Below are 25,497 nucleotides of genomic sequence, written 5' to 3' on the forward strand. Positions count from 1 at the left end.
ACAAGACTGCAATGACAACTCTTGGAATCGTTTGTATTCAATAAGAATTTATTAGTGTGAAACTAATACATTGCCGCCCCCTGCTGGTGAGAAGCGGATTGTGCATCAAGTGCAATATAAGGACGTCGATAGTTTTTTTGAGTTCCGGGTTCCCGCGCAAATGGTCACTTTAGAGGTGTGCCCTGGGCGGGGCCACGCCGCAGTAGAGGTGCTCCCACAGGAAGTCCAGCATCTTCTTCCAGGCGTCCTCCTGAGCGTGACTGTGAGCGGCTGTCTGTCCACCCCACAGCGCCTTGACTGCGTGGGAAGACGGGAAGAAACACAGCGTCAAACAGCAGGGGGCGCTGTGGTACAACCACTGGACGCCATTTTGGACTATTACGTTTCATCCCGTAGCTTCTGAGGTGCTTTTAACGGGAAGTTAGCTTAAATGCTAACAAGCAGTGTGTGGCTATTGTGTATTTATTCACATTTATCTACTGTAATTATGCATTTGTCTGATGTAATAGATGCTATATACAGTAAAATGTGTACATATTACATAATGTACATAATATAAATACAGGACGACACACGTTAGCATAGCTATGTGATGCTAACGTCATGCTAGGTTAGCAAATTTGCTGAATAAAAAAAGGCCTTTTTGTTTGTTACTTATTATTATTATTATTATTATTATGATGATGATTTAGCGTAATGGAGGTTGAACTGTGACCAACAAGTGAATGCAGTCTTCTGTCCCGCCACCACGGAGCGGAAGAAGCTGGATCTGGTGTGGGCCGAGTATGGAGGCTCGATCAGGTGACCGGTGTGCGGGTACGACACCACCGTCAGCAGGTGGCTGTTCCCTGCCTGCTCCATCATCGCCTTCATCTGGAAGAGAGACCAGAGGGATCGGCCCATCTGTCCACACATCCATCTATACTTCCATCCATCCATCCATGCATACGTCCATCGTTCCATCCATCCATACTTCCATCCTTCCATTCATCGTTCCTTCCATCTATCCACTCATTCATCCTCATTCATCCATCCATACGTCCATCCTTCCATCCATCCATCCTTCTATCCATTGTTCCATCCATCCCTACTTCCATTCATCCATCCATGCATACGTCCATGCATCCATCAATCATTCCATCCATCCATACTTCCAGCCATCCATCATTCCATCCTTCCATCCATCCATCCATCCATCCATACTTCCAGCCATCCATCATTCCATCCTTCCATCCATCCATACTTACATCCATCCATCCATCCATACTTCCATCTATCGTTCTATCCATCCATGCATACATCCATGCATCCACCCATCCATCGTTCCATCCATCCATACTTCCATCCATCCATACTTCCATCCACCCATCCATCATTCCATCCATCCATCCATACTTCCATCCATCCATCATTCCATACTTCCATCCATGCATACGTCCATGCATCCATCCACCGTTCCATTCATCCATACTTCCATCCATCCATCCATCCTTCCATCCATCCATTCATACTTTCATCCAGCCATCGTTCCATCCACCCATCCATCATTCCATCCATCCATACTTCCATCCATCCATCGTTCCATCCATCATTCCATCCATCCATACTTCCCTCCATCCATACTTCGCTCCATCCATACTTCCATCCAGCCATCGTTCCATCCAGCATTCCATCCATCCATCCATACTTCCATTCAGCCATCGTTCCATCCATCCATCCATACTTCCATTCAGCCATCGTTCCATCCATCCATCCATGCATACGCCCATGCATCCATCCATCCATAGTTCCATCCATCCATCCATGCATATGTCCATCCATGCATCCATCCATCCATCCATCCATGCATACGCCCATGCATCCATCCATACATTGTTCCATCCATACATCCATGCATCCGTCCATTCTTCCATCCATTTCATCCATCCATCCATTGATTGCATTCATCTCTCCATTCTTCCATCCATCCATCCATAGTTTGCATCCATCCATCCATAGATTGCATTCCTCCATCCATCCATTGATTGCATTCATCCATCCATTCCTCCAACCATGCATCCATCCATCCATGCACCCATCCATCCATACATCCATCCATCCATCCATGCACCCATCCATCCATCCATCCCTCCATCCATGCACCCATCCATCCATTGATTGCATTCATCCATCCATTCCTCCAACCATGCATCCATCCATCCATCCATCCATCCCTGCATGTAGGAAGTCAGAGGTTGAGATGTTTACATCCATAGCAGACTCATAGGAGGGGATGTTCTGGTCGTCTTGGCCAACAATGAGCAGCAGAGGACACCTCAGTCGTCCCACCTGCCAGGATACAAGCCCACGTTTTCTTTCTGCTTCTTTGGGATTACTTAGCAATTCCATGCTAAGTATGCTAACAGACACTTACGTCCACTTTGAGGGCGGGGTTGGCGAGAAGCGGCAGCAGTACGTCACGAGAGATCACCTCGTTGTCTTGGTTGTAGCGACACTTTGCAGACGCTCTGATTGGACGAAAGGAGAGATTACGTTTCCTTGTGCAGGACACATATTAGCTGGTTAGCTTAGCATAGAACAACGAGGCACTTTTAGCTGTTGTGGGGTCTTTTGTGACCTCTCGGATGAGTCGTGGCTGTGGTCTTTGGGTCATTTTGGTTGGTTGGCCCCTCCTGGGAAGGTCCACAATTGTTCCGTATTTGTGGATAATGGCTCTCGCTGTATTTGGCTGGAGTCCTACAGCTTTAGAATTGGCTTCCTGCTTTTAACGATCACTTTTTCCCCCCCTGACTTGACTCATATTTAAATTTGTTTGATGACTTTGAACGACTCGTTCAGGAATCGCACACTTCCAACTTACCCGTAATCAAACGTTTCCGGCGATGGAATCACGTGAGTCCCGCTGACGCACACCAAACACCGAGGCTGAGGCGAGGAGTAAGCGGCCATCTTGAGGCAGAAGCTGCTGCCCAGGCAGAGCCCCACCAAGGCCGTCCTGGTGCCGACCACGTTGGGGTCTCGCTGCAGGACTCTCAGCGCCGTCTCCAGGACGACACGGGACACATTTGTTAGCTTAGCGGCATGACATAAACGAACACTTTGTGTACCTCAAAGTACGAGTCGTCCACCATCTTGCCCGTTTCTTGGCTGATCCTGGGGCTCAGGTAGTTGAGGGCCAGCGAGGCGAAACCGTGGGACGCGAGCAGCGCCGAACGGATCTCCACTAAACTCCCTCCGCCCCCCCATAAGTCCAAAACTCCAGGGAACGGTCCAGATCCTTTCGGGGGTCACGATCCAAACAGGAAGTTGATTCGGTTTATTTGAATAAGAACCATGTGGTGGTCCTACCTGAAGGCAGGAAGAGGGTCGCGGAAAGTCCGTTCTCAGTGACGGGGATTCTGCGGACGCCGGGTGCCATGTACCAGCGCTCCACTACCTGAGAGGCCAGCGCCACCCGGTCCATGAAGCCCTCAGTGATGTAACCCCCATGAACTGAGATGGTGAACTCCATCGGGGTCTCCACGTTCATCTTCCTCAACCTGATGATGAAGATGAATCAAACATGTGATCTGGATGCTTATAAGTCCAAGCAGATGGTCCACCTGAGTCCAGGTTTGCTGCCCGGAACTGGTCTGAGGCTCCACATGAGACCCATTTGTTCCACCCAGGAGTACGTCCCCCCCTGGCTGGAATCCCGGGACACTACAAAAACAAAGACGGCGTTCCAGGACATATCCAAGAAGTTTTTTGTGGATAGCGTACCATCAATGGCGCCGCCGACATCGGACACGTAGTGAGCGAACGACTCCCAGCCGTGTCCGTCCTCGCAGCGGTGGAAGGCGTGGACGGTGAGCTGGACGCCAGGGGGCGCATTCTGGACCGTGATGACAAACTTCTCGTCCACCAGTCCTCTGGACGGACGCACCGTCAACTGGACCGCACGATGCTTCGCCTCCATGCTGAAATACGAAAAAATGCTGAAATTAGCGCTATCATGATAAGTGTTAGCATGCTAACATTAGTGTACAAGCGTTTTTATCCATTTTAATCCATTTTTATCCGACCTGATTGGTCAAGTCCCGGGTTAACAACGACCACTATGGTGGAGATTGAGAGACAAGGAAGAGTAGACGAGGTTTCTGCTGTGGACCAGGAAGTAGCAAAGATTAGTAAACAGGAAGTGAGAAGGCCCTTAGTCCTGATGGTATACCTGTGGAGTTCTAGAGGAGTTAGTAGTAGAGTTCCTTTAATAAGATGTGTGTGAATGAGATGAGATGACATGATGCTGAGGTTCTCACTGGGAGTGACCAGGATGGATAGGATCAGGAAGGAGTACATTATCAGAGGGACATTACATGTTAGAGGCCTTGGAGATAAAGTCAGAGAGGCCGGGGAAGGATGCTAACAGAAGGATGCTAACAGGCAGGAGACGTAGAGGAAGACCAAAGAGGAAGTGAACGGATCTTTTTACTGAATGAACCGGACTTATCCGGTTACCCTTTGTTCATGAGCGACGCGCCACTGAAATAATTAATGTTCCTTATGGGATTATGCTAACCGGTTAACATTCGTCACTGATATAATCATGCTAGATATTACATGCTAACATGCATTGCATTCAACATTAGCATAGTAACATTTTAGCCCTTTTGATGAATATTAACATATGCAGACACTTACTCACAAGCTAACGACCAATTGCATAGCATACTACTAGCATAGTTTTAGATCATTTTTTATGAGTACAAACTTATAACTGTGTTAGCATGCTAACGTTAACCTATTATCAATGCACACAAGCTAATGACCAATTGACCAAAATGAACGGATCTTTTTACTGAATGAACCGGAATTACCCGGTTACCCTTCGTTCATGACTGACGCACCACTGGAATAATTCATGTTCCTTATGGGATTATGCTAACCGGTTAACATTCGTAGACACTGATATAATCATGCTAGATGTTACATGCTAACATGCATTGCATTCAACATTAGCATAGTGACATTTTAGCCCTTTCAATGCTAGATATTACATGCTAACATGCTTTGTTGGGTGTTGCGTGCATGTTAGCATACTACTAGCATACTTTTGATCATTTTCTTACGAGTACAAACTTATAAAAACACTTATTACTGTTATGTGTTAGCATGCTAACGTTAACCTGTTATGCTTTTCCCATTTTTCTGACCTAAAAATGTAATTAGAGTGTAGTATTCTGGTGTTAATTAATGCTAAAGTTTCAGATAAGGAGCCTTGAAATAAATTTGTCATGGTTCGAAACCGTTTTTGTTATTGTTGTTGTTTAACGGTCCAAATATTTCCGTCAATGTTTCTTAAGTCTTTCATCACATCAAGTCACTTATTAAAAACCTGCTCAGGGTTGTTCTTGTTCTGTTCTCCCATAACTATTAACATAACAGTACATGATAGTACACGGAAAATGCAATAAAATGACGAATATAACCACTGAATATGAAGTTATGGAGATAATTCGTATTTTGAACACCTCGTTTCGCTACATGAGTGGACGAAAACACGACATGTCTAGTATAACATAGAGGAATATGACGACGTTAGGAATATATTTCACTAAATATGAAAGACAAGCGGTGTAAGTTCCTAAGTGGATGTTCTCAAGAAGTAGAACTCACTTGTCTTCGGGTTTGACGTCCATTCTAGAAGACTCCTGTCAACAAAAGCAGCTTGGTAGTGATGGTCGAGTATTGACCGAGTCGTTCCAAACCTTTTACTGAGCCAATACCCGCGGGTATTGGTTTTGGGAAAGGCAAAGTATATGCTCTTTGCCTCGAATCCTGTATGAGCGGCTCGCTCGCTCGCTCGCTCACGCCGAGCCTCGCATTCAAACCCGGTCAACCAATCACTCGACTCACTATCAACACCGATTATGGGGTGCCGACAAGTGAATCGTGAACCTCACGAGTGAGTCGTGCTTGGGAAGACGAGTTTAATGAGTAATTTAGTGGTGGGCAAAACCGTTTATTTCAGTGAACCGGATAATTCCGGTTCATTCGGTAAAAAGATCTGTTCATTTCGGTCATTTTGGTCAATTGGTCGTGAGCATTGACCCGGTCAGCCTTGTCGAGTCAGTTCGTTCAATCATATTCACGTTCGTTCCGACTCAACAGCGCAACAACACGTGATGATTAGAGGTGTGTCGGTCATGAACGAACGGGTCAAATGAACTATTTATTTTTGTGAACGGTATGAACGAGGTCAATCTAAACTGACTCTCCAGCCAATAAAAATAAAAAGCATTTGGACGGAAACGGGTATTTTAGGGGCGGTGAACTCGTTCATTCCGTTCACAAAAAATAACTAGTTCTTTTGACCGCTTCGTTCATGACCGATACACTACGAGTCATCACGTGTTGTTGCGCTGTTGAGCCGGAACGAACGTGAACATGAGTGAACGGACTGACTCGACAAGCCTGACAGGGTCAATTGCACAGGGGGATCACAAGCTAACGGCCAATTGATCGAAATGAACGGATCTTTTTACTGAATTAACCGGAATTATCCGGATACCCTTCGTTCATGACCGACGCACCACTGGAATAATTCATGTTCTTTATGAGATTATGACCGGTTAACATTCGCAAAACGAAATCTCACGGATTGCCTTTCACAGGTAAGGTAAATATGATAAATATAATGTGATAAATGTGATGAAATATATTTGTATTTGGCCACTATAACATCATTTTACAACATAATTTTGATTGACATTGTGGCATAATGGATTTCCGCGATTGAGTCAATGTTAATAAATTGAATATTTAACTCGTTTAGGACTTTTAAATGCGTGTTTTAATAGTATTAGAATCATGAAATAGTACTTCGATAGTCTCTTTTAAGCTCCTATGATTCTTTTTCACGTCATATTGCTTTGGTGGTATCACTGCTGACATTAAAGACAACCCGCGCTAGCATAGCAAGCTAGCGAGCTAGTAGTTAGCCTAGTTAGCCTCTCCAGCTTTATGACGACGGGTCTCAAACAGGTAGTTTGTGAGCTAGCAGTAGCTTGAATGAAATATGAAGGAACATTTGCTTTAGGTCCAATTTGTAAATGGTCAAAATAAATAAATAAATAAATAAAACGCACACAAACACAAGGCAGCTAGCTACCCCAAGTCCTACATACGTCTGCCACGGTTAGCAAGATTTTCAGTTAGCAAGCCAAATTTTTGCTTTTCAAACCATTTTCAAACCATAATTATTGTCTATAAAATGTGTTTTGTATTATTTTTGGGTTTCTGGAAAGGATTCATTGGAGTTACATTATTTTCTATGGGAAAAGGAGTCTTGGTTAGAGTCTGTTTTGGTTTGAGTTGGACCTTATGGATGTTAACCAAGGCACCACTTTATCTTGTTTTTTGTATGACTAAAATTAAAGCAAAGCTGATTTTGTACATTAATGTCCATACTATTCTTGTTTTAATAAACTCATATTATCATTTGGCTAAATGAGCAGTACATAATCAAATGTACAAAAAATTTGAATGTCATAGGACTTCATATTGATATTTTTTATTTTTGATAATGGTTTTATTTCATTTGAACATGCATCAGATTACAATTGAGTGCATCCCATAATCAGTTCCCAGTTCCACATGTCCAAAAGGAGTAGGAAGAAGCAAGGCTTATTAAATCCTACCCCTCCATCTGGTACTTTTACAATCACTAACTGTTACATTTGTTCACTTCCTGCTTTCCTAATATAATGTACGTTTTTTTTAAATACATTTTTAATTAATTTTTTTTATTTTTATTATTTTTATTTATTTAAATTTAGCGGGACTTTGAGGTGAAGCAAAGCTTATTAAATGCTACCCCTCCAATAACTGTTACATTTGTTCACTTCCTGCTTTCATAATATAATTTAAATTATTTTTATTAGTTTTTTTTATTTAAAACATTTATTTATTTATTTATTTTTAAAATTTAGCGGGACTTTGAGGTGGCAGCTGGAAACAAGCTAGTCCGGGGAAGTTGCGACTGTTACATTTGTTCACTTCCTGCTTTCCTAATATAGTTTAAGTTTTTTTTATTTATTTATTTTTTTGTCACATACCGAAGTACAAGCTGAGGTTTGTTTAAATTAAATTAAATTAAATTAAATTAAATTAAATAAGTTTAAATTTAGTTTAAATAAGTTTAAATTTAGTTTAAATAAGTTTAAATTTAAATAAGTTTAGTTTAGTTTAGTTTTTGTTTTGGACCTTTGAAACCAGCGGCCTCAAGCAAGAGACTTTTACAATCAGTAACTGTTACATTTGTTCACTTCCTGCTTTCCTAATATAGTTTAAGTTTTTTTTAACCTTTTTTGCAGTACATTTACTGAGTGAAGATTACTTTTATAGTTATTATCCCATATTTCCACACAATAAGTAAAATATGGTAGAACCAGAGAGCAATAAAATTAAATTGAATAAACTTAAAAACAAACTTTCACTTCATTTGTGTTATTCTTCTGTTTATTTCACACCAGCATGGTATTGTTTGATATGTGACTCAGCTGTGAGTGGGGCCACACTTGGGGGGGGCGGGGGGGCACTAGTCAGCGGCGTACAGATGTTGGTGCAAGAAGGACAGCATCTTCTTCCAGGAATCTTGCTGAGCGACCGCGTGGGCCACGCATTCTCCTCCCCACAGACTTGTGACTGTAAACACACAAGTCATGACCAAATTACTTTTACATTACTTATAAATGAAATTTATTATTATTATTATTATTATTATTATTATTAAAAATAGACATTTTTATATGTGGGCTGCACGGCGGTCGAGTGGTTAGCGCGTAGACCTCACAGCTAGGAGAACCGAGGTACTCCGGTTTCCTCCCACATTCCAAAAAAACATGCTAGGTTAATTAACGACTCCAAATTGTCCATAGGTATGAATGTGAGTGTGAATGGTTGTTTGTCTATATGTGCCCTGTGATTGGCTGGCCACCAGTCCAGGGTGGACCCCCGCCTCTCTTGCCTGAAGACAGCTGGGATAGGCTCCAGCACCCCTCGTGAGGATAAGCGGTAGAAAATGAATGAATATATTCATATTCAATTTGGAGTCGCTAATTAGCCTAGCATGTTTTTGGAATGTGAGAGGAAGCCGGAATACCCGGAGAAAACCCGATGACCGAGAGTGGAATCGAACTTAGGTTTGTCGCTGTGTGGCCAGCACGCTAACCACTCGAGCACCGTGCAGCCTGAATATGAATATATTCAAAAATTGAATATGAATGTGAGTGTGAATGGTTGTTTGTCTATATGTGCCCTGTGATTGGTGGCCAGCCAATCACAGGGCACATGTAGACAAACAACCATTCACACTCACATTCATATTCAATATATTGAATATATTGAATGTATTCCTATTCAGGCTGCACGGTGCTAGAGTGGTTAGCGCGCAGGCCACACTGCTAGAAACCTAAGTTCGATTCCACGCTCGGTCATCGGGTTTTCTCCGGGTATTCCGGCTTCCTACACATAGACAAACAACCATTCACACTCACATTCATACCTATGGACAATTTGGAGTCGCTAATTAACCTAGCATGTTTTTTTGGAATGTGGGAGGAAACCGGAGTACCCGGAGAAAACCCACGCATGCACGGGGAGAACATGCAAACTCCACATAGAGATGGAATTGAAGGGTGGAATTGAACCCTGGTCTCCTAGCTGTGAGGTCTGCGCGCTAACCACTTGACCGCCGTGCAGCCCAAATATTGTTATTTTTTATAATAATAGTATAATAATACTACTATAATATATAATAATAATGATAATAATAACTATTATTATTGTAATGACATAATAATAATAATAACAATAAAAAAAATTATATTTCTTATTATTATTGTGCAAACTCCACACAGAGCTGGCCGAGGGTGGAATTGAACCCTGGTCTTCTCGCTGTGAGGTCTGCGCGCTAACCACTCGATCACCGTGCAGCCCAAATATTGTTATTTTTTATAATAATAGTATAATAATAATACTATAATATATAATAATAATGATAACAATAACTATTATTATTATAATGACATAATAATAATAATCATCATAATAATCATAATAATCAGTATTATAATGACATAATAATAATAATAATAACTATTATTATTATAATGACATAATAATAATAACAATAAAAATAATAATAATAATATTTCTTATTTCCCAAGTATTGTATAAGTATTTTTTATAATAATAGTATAATAATAATAATATGATAATATATAATAATAATATGATAATATACATATAATAATAATAATGATAATAATAATAATTATCATTATTATAATGACATAATAATAATAATAATAATAATAACTATTATTATTATAATGACATAATAATAATAACAATAAAAAAATAATAATAATATTTCTTATTATTATTGTGCAAACTCCACACAGAGATGGCCGAGGGTGGAATTGAACCCTGGTCACTTAGCTGTGAGGTCTGCGTGCTAACCACTCGACCACCGTGCAGCCTAAGTATTGTATACGTATTTTTTATAATAATAGTATAATAATAATAATATGATAATATATAATAATAATAATAATGATAATAATAATATGATAATAATAAAAAAAATATTTCTTATTGTGCTATACAAATAAAATGTATTATTATTATAATTATTATTTACGTAGTCGACAACCTACCCGTCCGTATGGCGCCGACAGAGTGGAAATAGCTGGCATGGCTGTGCGGCGAATACGGAGGCTCAATCAGGTGACCGGCGTCGGGATAAGACAGGATGGTCAGCAGGTGGCTGTTTCCCGCCCGCTCCATCATCTCCTTCATCTGGGAAAAAAAAACCAAAAACATTCCGAGTACGTATTAGTATTACGCCGTGGCGTATATTTCAGCACTTCGTGCGTGAGCCGACTCACGTCTTGAGCGGACTCCGACGCGGGCCAGTTCTGATCGTCCTCACCGACCACCAGCAGCAGAGGACACCGAACACGTCCCATCTGACGTGAGACGCCATATTGGAAAAAGTCACCACAGAACCAAAAAAAAACAAAAAAGACTCACGTCCACTTTGAAGGCGGGGTCAGCGGTGATTGGCAGCAACATAGTTTTCATGATTCTCTGGTTCTTCTCATTGACTTGAATCTTGTCCTTGTGCCTGATTGGACGACGCCCACGACACGCTTATATCATCCACCATTTTGATTCCGCTATCTTTGTAGCGGCCATCTTCATAACTAATATTCATCACCCGGAATAAATTATAATCTTACTGACGAAAGAAAGCAATAATTTCCTCCTGCTTCCTGTTGACGTCCTGCACGTGACAACCGTTGATGCACACTGCACACGTGGGCTGAAACACAACACAGGAAGTCCAAATATGGATAACATGTGACTCAAGACGTGCGTGGTTCATGTAGTTTACCTTCACGACGTCAGAATAAGCCGCCATCTTGAGCGTGATGCTGCACCCGAAGGAGAGTCCCAACATAGCGACGCGGTCGGCGAGGACCTGCGGGTGCTGCTGCAGGACCCCGAAGGCATTCTGCACCCCCCCAGGAGTGTCAGTTAGCATGAAAACCACAAAAAAAAAAAACTCAAAGTACCTCAATGTAAGACTCGTTCACGATCTTGTCCGTCTCCTGGACGATTTTAGGGGTCAGGTAGTCAAGAGCCAGTGAAGCAAAGCCGTGGGAGGCGAGCAGCGCCGCACGATACTCCAGCAGTTGTCCTCCACCCCCCCACAGGTCCAGGATACCCGGGAAAGGTCCGGGTCCTTGTGAGGTTTTATATTATTCATCATGTGAGGGTTTTTGTGTGGTCTGGACTGTACCTGAAGGCAGGAAGAGGGTCGCGGAAAGTTGGTCTTTAGTGACGGGGATCCTGCGGACGCCGGGCGCCATGTACCAGCGCTCCACTGCATGAGAGGCCAGCGCCACGCGGTCCATGAAGCCCTCAGTGATGTAACCCCCATGAACTGAGATGGTGAACTCCATGGGGGTCTGCACGTTCTTCTTCCTCAACCTGATGATGAAGATGAATCAAACATGTGACCTGGATGCTTATAATACAGTCCAAGCAGATGGTCCACCTGAGTCCGGGTTCGCTGCCCGGAACTGGTCTGAGGCTCCACATGAGACCCATTTGTTCCACCCCGGAGTACGTCCCCCCCAAGCTGGCATCCCGGGACACTACAAAGACAAAGACGGCGTTCCAGGACATGTCCAAGGCGTGTTTTTTGGGGATTGCGTACCATCAATGGCGCCGCCGGTATCAGACATGTAGTGAGCGAACGACTCCCAGCCGTATCCGTCCTCGCAGCGGTGGAAGGCGTGGACGGTGAGCCGGACGCCAGGGGGCGCATTCTGGACCGTGATGACAAACTTCTCGTCCACCAGTCCTCTGGACGGACGCACCGACAACTGGACCGCACGATGCTTCGCCTCCATGCTGACACAAGCACTGTTAGCATTTTCACATGGAATGCCGTTAGCCTTTCACGAGGGTCGCGGTGGGGGGGGGGGGGCGCTGGAGCCTATCCCAGCTGTCTTCGGGCAAGAGGCGGGGTCCAAAAGGAGTAGGAAGAATCAAAGCTTATTAAATCCTACCCCTCCATCTGGTACTTTTACAATCACTAACTGTTACATTTGTTCACTTCCTGCTTTCCTAATATAATTAATTTTTTTTAAATAATTTTTAAATTAATTTTTTAAATTATTTTTATTTATTTATTTCAATTTAGCGGGACTTTAGTTTTTAACGTTAGTTAATTAGTTTTTTTTAAATGTATTAATTTTTAAAATTATTTCTATTTATTTATTTATTTATTTCAATTTAGCGGGACTTTGAGGTGAAGCAAAGCTCATTAAATCCTACCCCTCCATTTGGTACTTTTACAATCAGTAACTGTTACATTTGTTCACTTCCTGCTTTCCTAATATAATTTAAGTTATTTTTTAAATATTTTTTTCTTAATTTTTAAAATTATTTTTATTTATTTATTTAAATTTAGCGGGACTTTAGTTTTTAACATTAGTTAATTAGTTTTTATTTATTTATTAATTTTTAAAATTATATTTATTTATTTATTTCAATTTAGCGGGACTTTGAGGTGAAGCAAAGCTCATTAAATCCTACCCCTCCATTTGGTACTTTTACAATCAGTAACTGTTACATTTGTTCACTTCCTGCTTTCCTAATATAATTTAAGTTTTTTTAAAAAAAATTGTTTCTTAATTATTAAAATTATTTTATTCATTTATTTAAATTTAATGGGACTTTAGTTTTTAACGTTAGTTAATTTAGTTTTAATAACTTTTATTAATTCTTTTAATTAATTTTTAGTTATTTATTTATTTAAATTTAGCGGGACTTTGAGGTGAAGCAAAGCTTATTAAATCCTACCCCTCCATCTGGTACTTTTACAATCAGTAACTGTTACATTTGTTCACTTCCTGCTTTCCTAATATAATTTAAGTTTTTTTTTAAATATTTTTTTCTTAATTTTTTTAAAATTATTTTTATTTATTTATTTAAATTTAGCGGGACTTTGAGGTGAAGCAAAGCTTATTAAATCCTACCCCTCCGTCTGGTACTTTTACAATCAGTAACTGTTACATTTGTTCACTTCCTGCTTTCCTAATATAATTTAAGTTTTTTTAAATTTTTTTTTTTTTTTATTCAGGTGTATTTCCAGGTTCCTCTAATGTATTTAAGTATTTCCTTACGCCGAATTGATGAAGCCGTATGTGAATCTATGAGAATATACTTACGCATGCTTAAATATATCATGTGGGGTACCCCAGGGGTCAATACTGGAACCAAAAATCTTCAACTTATATACAAATGGTAAGTGTAAAGCCACCAAAGAGTTAAGAGTAAAGAGTTAATAGAAGTATTATGCATTATTAATAGAAGTATTATTATATAGTTCAACTCAAGAGGACAGCGGTCACAAGCTTTCAAACAACATGCGGCGTCGAAGTCATGTTATCGGTAGTCAACTAGTCAGCTGATGCTCACCTGTAGTCCGTGTCGGAAGAAGATTTAACAATTTTCCATGGAAAGAAAGAGCAAGTACGCTGCAGTGGTGACTGATTAAATCAGTTGGATCATCCAGTTCTTGGAAATATATGTCTTCATAAGCATATTTACCTTCATTCCCATATTTAGACACACATCCTGAAGCAGCTTTTACATCGTGTGTGACCTGGGGGTATCCTGTTTGAGGATTAAGCCGCTCTTTGTAGCAAGTTCAAAGCCAATGACAACACAACCCCGCCCAGTTCATGTTGAGACAACCACGTAACCGGGTCAGACCTGGTCAGACCTGCGGACTTCCCCGGACGAGCTTGTTTCCAGCTGCAACCTCAAAGCCCCGCTAAATTTTAATAAATAAATAAATGAAAATAATTTTTAAAATTAATTAAAAAATATATTTTTAAAAAACTTAAATTATATTAGAAAAGCAGGAAGTGAACAAATGTAACAGGTACTGATTGTAAAAGTACCAGACGGAGGGGTAGGATTTAATAAGCTTTGCTTCACCTCAAAGTCCTGCTAAATTTAAATAAATAAATAAATAATAATATTAATAATAATAAAATAATTAAAAATGCATTTACATTTTTTTGTATTCTAAATTTAAATAAATAAATATAATTTAAAAAATTAATAAATAATTTATTAAAAATTATTGTAAAAGTCCCAGATGGAGGGGTAGGATTTAATAAGCTTTGCCTCACCTCAAAGTCCCGCTAAATTTAAATAAATAATAAATAATAATAATTTAATTTTTTTTTTTAATTCATAAAAAAACATAATATTACGAAAGCAGGAAGTGAACAAATGTAACAGTTACTGATTGTAAAAGTACCAGATGGAGGGGTAGCATTTAATAAGCTTTGCTTCACCTTAAAGTCCCACTAAATGTAAATAAATAAAAATAATCAAAAAAAATTTAATAAAATTTTTTTTTTTTTTAAATTTAATTATATTAGGAAAGCAGGAAGTGAACAAATGTAACAGGTACTGATTGTAAAAGTACCAGATGGACGGGTAGGATTTAATAAGCTTTGCTTCACCTCAAAGTCCTGCTAAATTTATATAAATAAATAAATAAATAATTAAAACAATGAAACAAAAATAATTTAAAATGCATTTACATTTTTTTGTATTCTAAATTTAAATGAATAAATATAATTTAAAAATTAATAAAATATGTATTGAAAAGAAATGATTGTAAAAGTACCAGATGGAGGGGTAGGATTTAATAAGCTTTGCCTCACCTCAAAGTCCCGCTAAATTCAAATAAATAAATAAATAAAAATAATTTTAAAAAATAAAAAAATCATTAAAAATTCATGAAAAAACTTAATATTAGGAAAGCAGGAAGTGAACAAATTTAACAGTTACTGATTGTAAAAGTACCAGATGGAGGGGTAGCATTTAATAAGCTTTGCTTCACCTTAAAGTCCCACTAAATGTAAATAAATAAATAAATAAAAATAATCCAAAAAATGAATACAAAATGTATTTTAAAAAAATGTAAATTATATTATGAAAGCAGGAAGTGAACAAATGTAACAGTTAGTGATTGTAAAAGTACCAGATGGAGGGGTAGGATTTAATAAGCTTTGCTTCTTCCTACTCCTTTTGGACATGTGGAACTGGGAACTGATTATGGGATGCATTCAATTGTAATCTGATGCATGTTCAAATGAAATTAAACCATTACCATTGCCATTACCATTAAACCGGGGCCTCACCCTGGAGCCAGGCCAAGGGGAGGGGCAGTCCAGAACATGTGTCATACTTTGGCAACCATAACCCCCGTTTCATTGGGTTCAGGGAAATATTTGTTCAGGTTTGAGGGAACGCTAACTTGCACTGAGGATTTAATAAGCTTTGCTTCACCTCAAAAGTCCTGCTAAATTTAAATAAAAATGTATTTACATTTACATTACATTTTTTGTATTCTAAATTCTAAATTTAAATAAATAAATATAATTTAAAAAAATAATAAAACATCTAGTTGTTCTTGCAGGAGACACAGCTTTCCCTTTCCTCCAGACTTTTACAATACTAATATATATAATATACTAATATATATAATATATTTATTTATTTATTTATTTTCAATTATTTTTATTTATTTATTGTTTTAAATTTAGCATGACTTTGAGGTGAAGCAAAGCTTATTAAATCCTATCCCTCCATCTGGTACTTTTACAATCAGTAACTGTTACATTTGTTCACTTCCTGCTTTCCTATATATTTCCTATATATTTTATTTTATTTTTTTATTAAAACAAAAAAAACTTAGACTGTATTAGGATAGCAGGAAGTGAACAAATGTAACAGTTACTGATTGTAAAAGTCTCTTGCTTGAGGCCGCTGGGTTCAAAGGTCCAAAACAAAAAATAAATAAAATAAAACAAAACTTTTATTTTATTTTATTTTATTTTATTTTATTTTATTTTATTTTATTTTATTTTATTTTATTTTATTTTATTTTATTTTATTTTATTTTATTTTATTTTATTTTATTTTATTTTATTTTATTTTATTTTATTTTATTTTATTTTATTTTATTTTATTTTATTAAAAAACTTAACTATATTAGGAAAGGAGGAAGTGAACAAATGTAACAGTTACTGATTGTAAAAGTCTCTTGCTTGAGGCCTCCTGGGTTCAAAGGTCCAAAAAGTACCAAAGGGTAGGATTTAATAAGCTTTGCTTCTTCTTTATTTTATTTTATTAAAACAAAAAAACAAACTATATTAGGAAAGCAGGAAGTGAACAAATATAACAGTTACTGATTGTAAAAGTCTCTTGCTTGAGGCCGCTGGGTTGGAAGGTCCAAAACAAAAAAATAAATAAAACTAAACTTTTATTTTATTTTATTTTATTTTATTTTATTTTATTTTATTTTATTTTATTTTATTTTATTTTATTTTATTTTATTAAAAAATTTAACTATATTAGGAAAGCAGGAAGTGAACAAATGTAACAGTTACTGATTGTAAAAGTCTCTTGCTTGAGGCCTCCTGGGTTCAAAGGTCCAAAAAAGGGTAGGATTTAATAAGCTTTGCTTCTTCCTACTCCTTTTTGGACATGTGGAACTGGGAACTGATTATGGGATGCATTCAATTGTAATCTGATGCATGTTGAAATGAAATAAAACCATTACCAAAATTTGTAAATACGGTCAAAAGAGTCTGTCCATTTGTCTGCGCTGTGAAAATGTATGCTAACATGTTGCTTGGGTTTGCGTTCAATATGGCTGCATGTAAAGTTTGTTTTGTTTTGTGTTCATATTTTGGATTTGTTATTTCCTGATTCTTGATTTCTTCACCAGAAACGACAAGAACGGTTTAGTGTCATTCTTCTTTATTTCACGCCAATATCATACTGCTTATCAAAACTTTGCTGTGAGTTGGGTCACAGGACCGCGGGGGCGGTAGTACCCGGCGTACAGATGGTGGTGCAGGAACGCCAGCATCTTCTTCCAGGAATCTTCCTGAGCGTACGCGTGGGGCGCGCATTGTCCTCCCCACACAGCGGTGACTGCAAACACACGTCATGGCAAAAACAAAACACTGCTTTCCACACACGATAGCGTGAATGACATCTTACTCTTCCGTAGGAGCGTGACGGAGTGGAAGGAGCTGGCTTTGGTGTGCGGCGAGTACGGGGGCTCAATCAGGTGACCGGCGTCGGGGTAGGACAGGATGGTCAGCAGGTGGCTGTTCCCCGCCCGCTCCATCATCTCCTTCATCTGGAAAAAGGAACATTCTTAGTATGTATGCATGGTACGTTTATCAAACCCTATCATGAGTCATGTGACGACAGGCCACCAATAAGGTGACAGCACTACGCTGTACTTGTTGTTATGATTACAGTGTTTCCCATATACATATTCATCCATATTTGGATACAAATAATGTCACTCTGAACGAGTGTCGTTCCGACTCCAAACAGCAAAAGGCAATAACAAGACGTAGCAAGAAGGATCGGTGTCGCCAATTCGCTCACCATACAATGCACAGAATCAGGTCCAACAGATGAGATTTTAATATTCACTTTAAGAAAACGTCAATGGACAAACAGACAAAATAAAGTTTGGATCGACTACACACCGTAACCCTCACAGAAAGCTTTCTAGATCTTCCAGAATCTGCACCTATTGTCACTATATTGACACTTACTATGGTACCCATTATGTCATTGCTCATATCACCTCGGACTTCGGTATGTGACAAAAATTTAATTTAATTTAATTTAATTTAATTTAATTTAATTTAATTTAATTTAATTTAATTTAATTTAATTTAATTTAATTTAATTTAATTTAATTTAATTTAATTTAATTTAAGTTAATTTAATTTAATTTAATTTAATTTAAAACTAAAACTAAACTAAACTAAAAAAAAACTATATTAGGAAAGCAGGAAGTGAACAAATGTAACATTTACTGATTGTGAAAGTCTCTTACTTGAGGCCTCTGGGTTCAAAGGTCCAAAACAAAAAAACAAAAAACTAAAATTTTTATTTTATTTTATTTTATTTTATTTTATTTTATTTTATTTTATTTTATTTTATTTTATTTTATTTTATTTTATTTTATTTTATTTTATTTTATTTTATTTTATTTTATTTTATTTTATTTTATTAAAACAAAAAAACTTAAACTATATTAGGAGAGCAGGAAGTGAACAAATGTAACAGTTACTGATTGTAAAAGTCTCTTGCTTGAGGCCGCTGGGTTCAAAGGTCCAAAACAAAAAAATGAATAACATAAAACAAAACTTTTATTTTATTTTATTTTATTTTATTTTATTTTATTTTATTTTATTTTATTTTATTTTATTTTATTTTATTTTATTTTATTTTATTTTATTTTATTTTATTTTATTTTATTTTATTTTATTTTATTTTATTTTATTTTATTTTATTTTATTAAAACAAAAAAAACCTTGAACTATATTAGGAAAGCAGGAAGTGAAAAAATGTAACAGTTACTGATTGTAAAAGTCTCTTGCTTGAGGCCGCTTGGTTCAAAGGTCCAAAACAAAATATAAATAAAACTAAACATTTATTTTATTTTATTTTATTTTATTTTATTTTATTTTATTTTATTTTATTTTATTTTATTTTATTTTATTTTATTTTATTTTATTTTATTTTATTTTATTTTATTTTATTTTATTTTATTTTATTTTATTTTATTTTATTTTATTTTATTTTATTTTATTAAAACAAAAAAAACAAAGTATATTAGGAAAGCAGGAAGTGACTGATTGTAAAAGTACCAGATGGAGGGGTAGGATTTAATAAGCTTTGCTTCTTCCTACTCCTTTTGGACATGTGGAACTGGGAACTGATTATGGGATGCATTCAATTGGAATCTGATGCATGTTGAAATGAAATAAAACCATTACCATTACCAATTACTAATGTCTTCGACCCAAAGACATGACAACCCTCATTCCTCCTTCACTACCTCCATAAACCTCCTCTTTGGTCTGCATCCTTCTACCAATATATTGACTATCTCTCCTCTGTCTGGCCTCTCTGACTTTATCTCCAAGCATAACATGTAATGTCCCTCTGATGAAGCTTTGGTGTGATGAAACACGAGAAGACAACATTTTAACAACAATCATAGGTCAGAAAAGTGGAAAGTGCCTCAAAGGTCCCGTTTGAGTTGAACCAAGTCCAAAAAAAACATCAAACCAGTTTTGCCTGATATTTGCCTCTCAGTGCAAGTTAGCGTTCCCTCAAACCTGAACAAATATTTCCCTGAACCCAATGAAACGGGAGTTATGGTTGCCAAAGTATGACACATGTTCTGGGCTGCCCCTCCCCTTGGCCTGGCGCCAGGGTGAGGCCCCGGTTTAATGGTAATGGCAATGGTAATGGTTTTATTACATTTGAACATGCATCAGATTACAATTGAATGCATCCCATAATGAGTTCCCAGTTCCACATGTCCAAAAGGAGTAGGAAGAAGCAAAGCTTATTAAATCCTACCCCTCCATCTGGTACTTTTATAATCAGTAACTGTTACGTTTGTTCACTTCCTGTTTTCCTAATATAAGTTTTTTTAAATATTTTTTTAATTAATTTTTATTTTTTATTTTTATTATTATTTTTTATTTATTTAGTTATTTAAATTTAGCAGGACTTTGAGGTGAAGCAAAGCTTATTAAATCCTACCCCTCCATCTGGTACTTTTAAAATCAGTAACTGTTACATTTGTTCACTTCCTGCTTTCATAATATAGTTTAATTTTTTTAAAATACATTTTTAATTAATTTTTGCATTTTTTTAAATTTTATTTATTTATTTAAATTTAGCGGGACTTTGAGGTGAAGCAAAGCTTATTAAATCCTACCCCTCCATCTGGTACTTTTAAAATCAGTAACTGTTACATTTGTTCACTTCCTGCTTTCATAATATAATTTAAGTTTTTTTAATTTTTTTTTAAATTTAGTTTTTTTTATATTATAAAATTTAAAATAATTTTTAATTGAATGAATTAATGAAATTATGTATTTATTTATTTATTTAAATTTAGCAGTGAGGTGGCAGCTGGAAACAAGGTAGTCCGTGGAAGTCCGCAGGTCTGACCAGGTGATTGGGGACCCCGGCTCTAGTTGTTCTTGCAGGAGACACAGGAGACACTTTCTCTTTCCTCCAGACTTTTACAATACTAATATATATAATATATTAATATATATAATATAATTATTTATTTATTTTCAATTATTTTTATTTATTTATTGTTTTAAATTTAGCATGACTTTGAGGTGAAGCAAAGCTTATTAAATCCTACCCCTCCATCTGGTACTTTTACAATCAGTAACTGTTACATTTGTTCACTTCCTGCTTTCCTATATATTTCCTATATATTTTATTTTATTAGAACAAAAAAAGGAAGTGAACAAATGTAACAGTTACTGATTGTAAGAGTCTCTTGCTTGAGGCCGCTGGATTCAAAGGTCCAATACCAAAAAATAATTAACATAAAACTAAACTTTTATTTTATTTTATTTTATTTTATTTTATTTTATTTTATTTTATTTTATTTTATTTTATTTTATTTTATTTTATTTTATTTTATTTTATTTTATTTTATTTTATTAAAAAACTTAAACTATATTAGGAAAGCAGGAAGTGAACAAATGTAACAGTTACTGATTGTAAAAGTCTCTTGCTTGAGGCCGCTGGGTTCAAAGGTCCAAAACAAAAAAATAAAACGTATAAATAATAAACGTACCGAAGTACTCGGTGATATGAGCATCCAATGCCATAATGGGTACCATAGTAAGTGTCAATATAGTGATATATATAGCACATCATGACTGGTTCAAGACTCATTGTACCCCCCTACCCCCCACAAGTGTCTCAGTTTTGCCTGTGACATTATTATTTCGGGCGTTGTGACTCAGATGGCGTGGCGTGGGTGCCAGGAACGGAGTGGACTCACATCTACAGCGGACTCTGAGGCGGGCCAGCTCTGATCGTCCTCGCCCACCACCAGCAGCAGAGGACACTGCACACGTCCCACCTGCCGGGACAACACATGGTGATGGACACCATGAACGACTCACTAGAGAAAAAGATCCAGGTCAGGAACCGAGACTCACATCCGCTTTGAGGGTGAGGGTACTGATGGGCAGAAACATCATTTTAAGGATGTTCTGGTTCTTCTCGTTGACTTGAATCTTGTCTGAATGCCTGAGTGGACACCAACGACACATTACAGTATGTCGTACAATATATTGGTAGCCAATCACAGGGCACATATAGACAAACAACCATTCACACTCACATTCATACCTATGGACAATTTGGAGTCGCTAATTAACCTAGCATGTTTTTTTGGAATGTGGGAGGAAACCGGAGTACCCGGAGAAAACCCACGCATGCACGGGGAGAACAAGCAAACTCCACACAGAGATGGAATTAAAGGGTGGAATTGAACCCTGGTCTCCTAGCTGTGAGGTGTGTGTGCTAACCACTCGACCGCCGTGCAGCAGAGACTAATTAAACATTTTGTCACAAGAATCTGGTGGATGGATGGATGGATGGATGGGTGGACGGATGGATGGATGGATGAATGGATGGACAGATGGATGGATGGTGGATGAATGGATGGGTGGCTGGATGGGTAGATGGATGGATGATGGGTGGATGGATGAATGGATGGATCGATGGATGATGGGTGGATGGATGGATCGATGGATGCGTGGATGGATGGATGGGTGGACGGGTGGATGGATCGATGAATGGATGGATGGATGCGTGGATGAATGGTGGATGGATGGATGGACGGGTGGATGGATGGATGGATACATGAATGGATGGGTGGATGGAGTATGTGGATGGATCTATGGATCGATGGATGGATGGTGGATCGGTGGATGGATGGATGGATGATGGGTGGATGGATGTATGGACGGATGGATGGTGGATGAATGGGTGGGTGGATGGATGGATGGATGCGTGGACGGATGGATGGATAGATGGGTGGATGGATGGATCAATGGATGCGTGGATGGATGTATGGGTGGACGGATCGATGAATGGATGGTGGATGGATGATGGGTGGATGGATTGGTGGACGGGTGGATGATGGATGGGTGGGTGGATGGATCGATGGATGGATGGATGGGTGGGTGGTGGATGGATGGATGGACGGATGGATGGATGGCTGGATGGATGGATGCGTGAATGGATGGATGCGTGAATGGATGGATGGATGATGGGTGGATAGATGGTGGGTGGATGGATGGATGGGTGGATGGATGATGGGTGGATGGATGGATGAATGGATGGGTGTATGGATGGATGAATGGTGGATGGATGGATGGATGAATGGTGGCTGGATGGATGATGGGATGCGTGGACGGATGGATGGATGGAGGATGGATAGATGGGTGGATGGATGGATCAATGGATGCGTGGATGGATGTATGGGTGGACGGATCGATGAATGGATGGTGGATGGATGGATGGATGGATGATGGGTGGATGGATTGGTGGATGGGTGGATGGATGGATGGGTGATGGATGGGTGGGTGGATCGATGGATGGATGCGTGGATGGATGGATGGTGGATGGATGGACGGATGGATGGTGGATGGATGAATGGTGGCTGGATGGATGGATGCGTGAATGGATGGATGGATGATGGGTGGATGGAGGGTGGGTGGATGGATGGATGGGTGGATGGATGGATGAATGGATGGGTGTATGGATGGATGAATGGTGGATGGATGGATGGATGGATGAATGGTGGGTGGATGGATGGATGGATGGATGGATGGATGGACGGGTGGATGGATGGATGGTGGAGAACATGCAAACTCCACACAGAGATGGCGAGGGTGGGATTGAACCCCAGTCTCCTAGCTGTGAGTACTGCGACTCAATTAAATGAAAAGGTCTTGACCCCCCCCCCCCCATGAATTCTTATCCTTGAATTAATATCCATTCATATTTAGTTTAAATAAATGTTGCCCTTACTGATTATAGAAAGCAAATAAATCCTCCTGTTTGATGCTCTTTGGCTGCAGGTGAGATCCACTGATGCACACGGCACACTTGGGCTGAAACACACACAGGAAGTCCAAATATGGGTCGCGTTTGATTCAGGTGTGCTTCATGTAGTTACCTTGACAACGTCAGAGTAAGTCAGCACCCTCAGCAGGTAAGTGCACCCGAAGCAGAGTCCCAACATGGCGATGCGGTCGGCGAGCACCTGCGGGTGCTGCTGCAGGAACCCGAAGGCCTTCTGCACCCCCCAGGAGTGTCAGTTAGCACGAAAACGAAAAAGATTCGGAACACAAGTACCTCAAAGTACGACTCGTCCACCAACTTTCCCAACTCCTGGACGATTTTAGGGGTCAGGTAGTCAAGAGCCAGTGAAGCGAAGCCGTGGGAAGCGAGCAGCGCCGCACGATATTCCACCAGCTGGCTCGCACCTCCCCACAGGTCCAGGATACCCGGGAAAGGTCCGGGTCCTTGTGAGGTTTTATATTATTCATCATGTGAGGGTTTTTGTGTGGTCTGGACTGTACCTGAAGGCAGGAAGAGGGTCGCGGAAAGTCCGTCTTTAGTGACGGGGATCCTGCGGACGCCGGGCGCCATGTACCAGCGCTCCACTGCATGAGAGGCCAGCGCCACGCGGTCCATGAAGCCCTCAGTGATGTAACCCCCATGAACTGAGATGGTGAACTCCATGGGGGTCTGCACGTTCTTCTTCCTCAACCTGATGATGAAGATGAATCAAACATGTGACCTGGATGCTTATAATACAGTCCAAGCAGATGGTCCACCTGAGTCCGGGTTCGCTGCCCGGAACTGGTCTGAGGCTCCACATGAGACCCATTTGTTCCACCCAGGAGTACGTCCCCCCCAAGCTGGCATCCCGGGACACTACAAAGACAAAGACGGTGTTCCAGGACATGTCCAAAGTGTTTTTTGTGGATGGCGTACCATCAATGGCGCCGCCGACATCGGACATGTAGTGAGCGAATGACTCCCAGCCGTGTCCGTCCTCGCAGCGGTGGAAGGCGTGGACGGTGAGCCGGACGCCAGGGGGCGCATTCTGGACCGTGATGACAAACTTATCGTCCACCAGTCCTCTGGACGGACGCACCGACAACTGGACCGCACGATGCTTCGCCTCCATGCTGACACAAGCTAGCTGTTAGCATTTTCACAAGGAATAACGTTAGCGTCGGGTGGTTAGCATGTAGACCTCACAGCTAGGCTCACATCTCTGGGGGGTTTGCATGTTCTACCTGGTTTTTCTCGGGGGAACTGGAGACATCCATCCATCATCCATCCATCCACCCATCATCCATCCATCATCCATCCTTCCTTCCCTTTCTCCTGTCATCCTTCCTTCCACCCATCATCCATCCATCATCCATCCTTCCTTCCCTTTCTCCTTCTCTCCATCCATCCTTCCCTCCAACCATCATCCATCCATCATCCATCCTTCCTTCCCTTTCTCCTTCTCTCCATCCATCCTTCCCTCCAACCATCATCCGTCCATCATCCATCCTTCCTTCCCTTTCTCCTTCCATCCTTCCCTCCAACCATCATCCATCCACCATCCATCCGTCCACCCATCATCCATCCTTCCTTCCCTTTCTCCTTCCCTCCATCCATCCTTCCCTCCAACCATCATCCATCCGTCATCCATCTTCCATCCACCCTCCATCCGTCCACCCATCATCCATCCTTTCTTCCCTTTCTCCTTCCATCCTTCCCTCCAACCATCTATCATCCATCCATCCATCTTCCTTCCTCCATCCATCCATCATCCATCCTTCCTTACCTTTCTCCTCTCCATCCATCCTTCCCGCCAACCATCTATCATCCATCCACCATCCATCCGTCCACCCATCATCCATCCATCATCCATCCTTCCTTCCCTTTCTCCTTCCATCCTTCCCTCCAACC

At 39.5% G+C, this 25,497-nt stretch overlaps 4 protein-coding genes across 15 annotated transcripts in view; 1 reads left to right on the top strand and 3 right to left on the bottom strand.

Moving 5' to 3' along the window:
• Positions 1-30: 30 nt before the first annotated feature.
• On the bottom strand, positions 31-5,834 carry LOC131137932 (peroxisomal succinyl-coenzyme A thioesterase-like). Of its 3 annotated transcripts, none has more exons than XM_058086374.1 (11): positions 5,656-5,743; positions 4,065-4,142; positions 3,763-3,959; positions 3,603-3,702; positions 3,349-3,539; positions 3,108-3,277; positions 2,861-3,042; positions 2,414-2,507; positions 2,248-2,328; positions 720-873; positions 31-297 (listed from the first exon to the last, which is right to left on the bottom strand). In XM_058086374.1, the coding sequence occupies exons 3-11, from the start codon at positions 3,956-3,958 to the stop codon at positions 170-172; spliced, it is 1,296 nt and encodes a 431-aa protein (XP_057942357.1). In that variant the 5' UTR covers position 3,959; positions 4,065-4,142; positions 5,656-5,743; the 3' UTR covers positions 31-169. The 3 variants fall into 3 exon arrangements, with proteins under 3 accessions (XP_057942357.1, XP_057942358.1, XP_057942356.1); XM_058086375.1 differs by having other exon boundaries at positions 4,065-4,139; positions 5,656-5,722; XM_058086373.1 differs by lacking the exon at positions 4,065-4,142 and having other exon boundaries at positions 5,656-5,834.
• Positions 5,835-6,517: 683 nt separating this feature from the next.
• Positions 6,518-25,497, top strand: part of far1 (fatty acyl CoA reductase 1) — a 55,285-nt gene continuing 36,305 nt past the window's right edge. For 4 of the 9 annotated variants that reach the window (XM_058086361.1, XM_058086355.1, XM_058086363.1 and 1 more), the window contains exons 1-4: positions 6,532-6,653; positions 17,464-17,579; positions 17,663-17,828; positions 21,471-21,649. The gene's annotated coding sequence lies outside the window, so the exon portion shown is untranslated. Of the gene's footprint in view, positions 6,654-17,239; positions 17,580-17,662; positions 17,829-21,470; positions 21,682-25,497 lie in introns of those variants that run through there. The other 5 variants (XM_058086356.1, XM_058086359.1, XM_058086364.1 and 2 more) reach the window with 5 other exon arrangements.
• LOC131137931 (acyl-coenzyme A thioesterase 5-like) lies at positions 8,499-14,254 on the bottom strand. 2 transcript variants are annotated; one of them, XM_058086371.1, is made up of 12 exons: positions 14,170-14,193; positions 14,038-14,096; positions 12,269-12,477; positions 12,107-12,206; positions 11,849-12,039; positions 11,622-11,791; positions 11,441-11,560; positions 11,286-11,368; positions 11,077-11,170; positions 10,932-11,012; positions 10,701-10,842; positions 8,499-8,685 (listed from the first exon to the last, which is right to left on the bottom strand). In XM_058086371.1, the coding sequence occupies exons 1-12, from the start codon at positions 14,179-14,181 to the stop codon at positions 8,579-8,581; spliced, it is 1,368 nt and encodes a 455-aa protein (XP_057942354.1). In that variant the 5' UTR covers positions 14,182-14,193; the 3' UTR covers positions 8,499-8,578. The 2 variants fall into 2 exon arrangements, with proteins under 2 accessions (XP_057942354.1, XP_057942355.1); XM_058086372.1 differs by having other exon boundaries at positions 12,107-12,465; positions 14,038-14,254.
• LOC131138352 (bile acid-CoA:amino acid N-acyltransferase-like) lies at positions 17,435-24,718 on the bottom strand. The gene is given in 8 exon segments (XM_058087193.1): positions 17,435-17,583; positions 17,653-17,794; positions 21,509-21,589; positions 21,669-21,759; positions 23,551-23,633; positions 23,699-23,818; positions 23,878-24,295; positions 24,363-24,718. Coding segments are annotated over 8 exon segments (1,440 nt in total).

Source organism: Doryrhamphus excisus, chromosome 11 (assembly GCF_030265055.1).
Source record: "Doryrhamphus excisus isolate RoL2022-K1 chromosome 11, RoL_Dexc_1.0, whole genome shotgun sequence".
Taxonomy (NCBI): Eukaryota; Metazoa; Chordata; class Actinopteri; order Syngnathiformes; family Syngnathidae; genus Doryrhamphus; species Doryrhamphus excisus.

Bases quoted from the DNA above. Each gene is read 5' to 3' on its own strand.
- LOC131137932 (XM_058086373.1), bottom strand. From the start codon at position 5,678: ATGGACGTCAAACCCGAAGACAA. The intron at 2,508-2,860 runs GTAAGTTGGAAG...TCGTCCAATCAG, and splicing joins CCGGAAACGTTTGATTACGG to AGCGTCTGCAAAGTGTCGCT. The intron at 874-2,247 runs GTAAACATCTCA...TCTCTCTTCCAG, and splicing joins CCTATGAGTCTGCTATGGAT to ATGAAGGCGATGATGGAGCA.
- LOC131137931 (XM_058086371.1), bottom strand. The intron at 12,478-14,037 runs GTGAGCATCAGC...AAATGCTAACAG, and splicing joins TCTTCCGACACGGACTACAG to TGCTTGTGTCAGCATGGAGG. The intron at 11,792-11,848 runs GTACAGTCCAGA...AAACCTCACAAG, and splicing joins GACCCTCTTCCTGCCTTCAG to GACCCGGACCTTTCCCGGGT.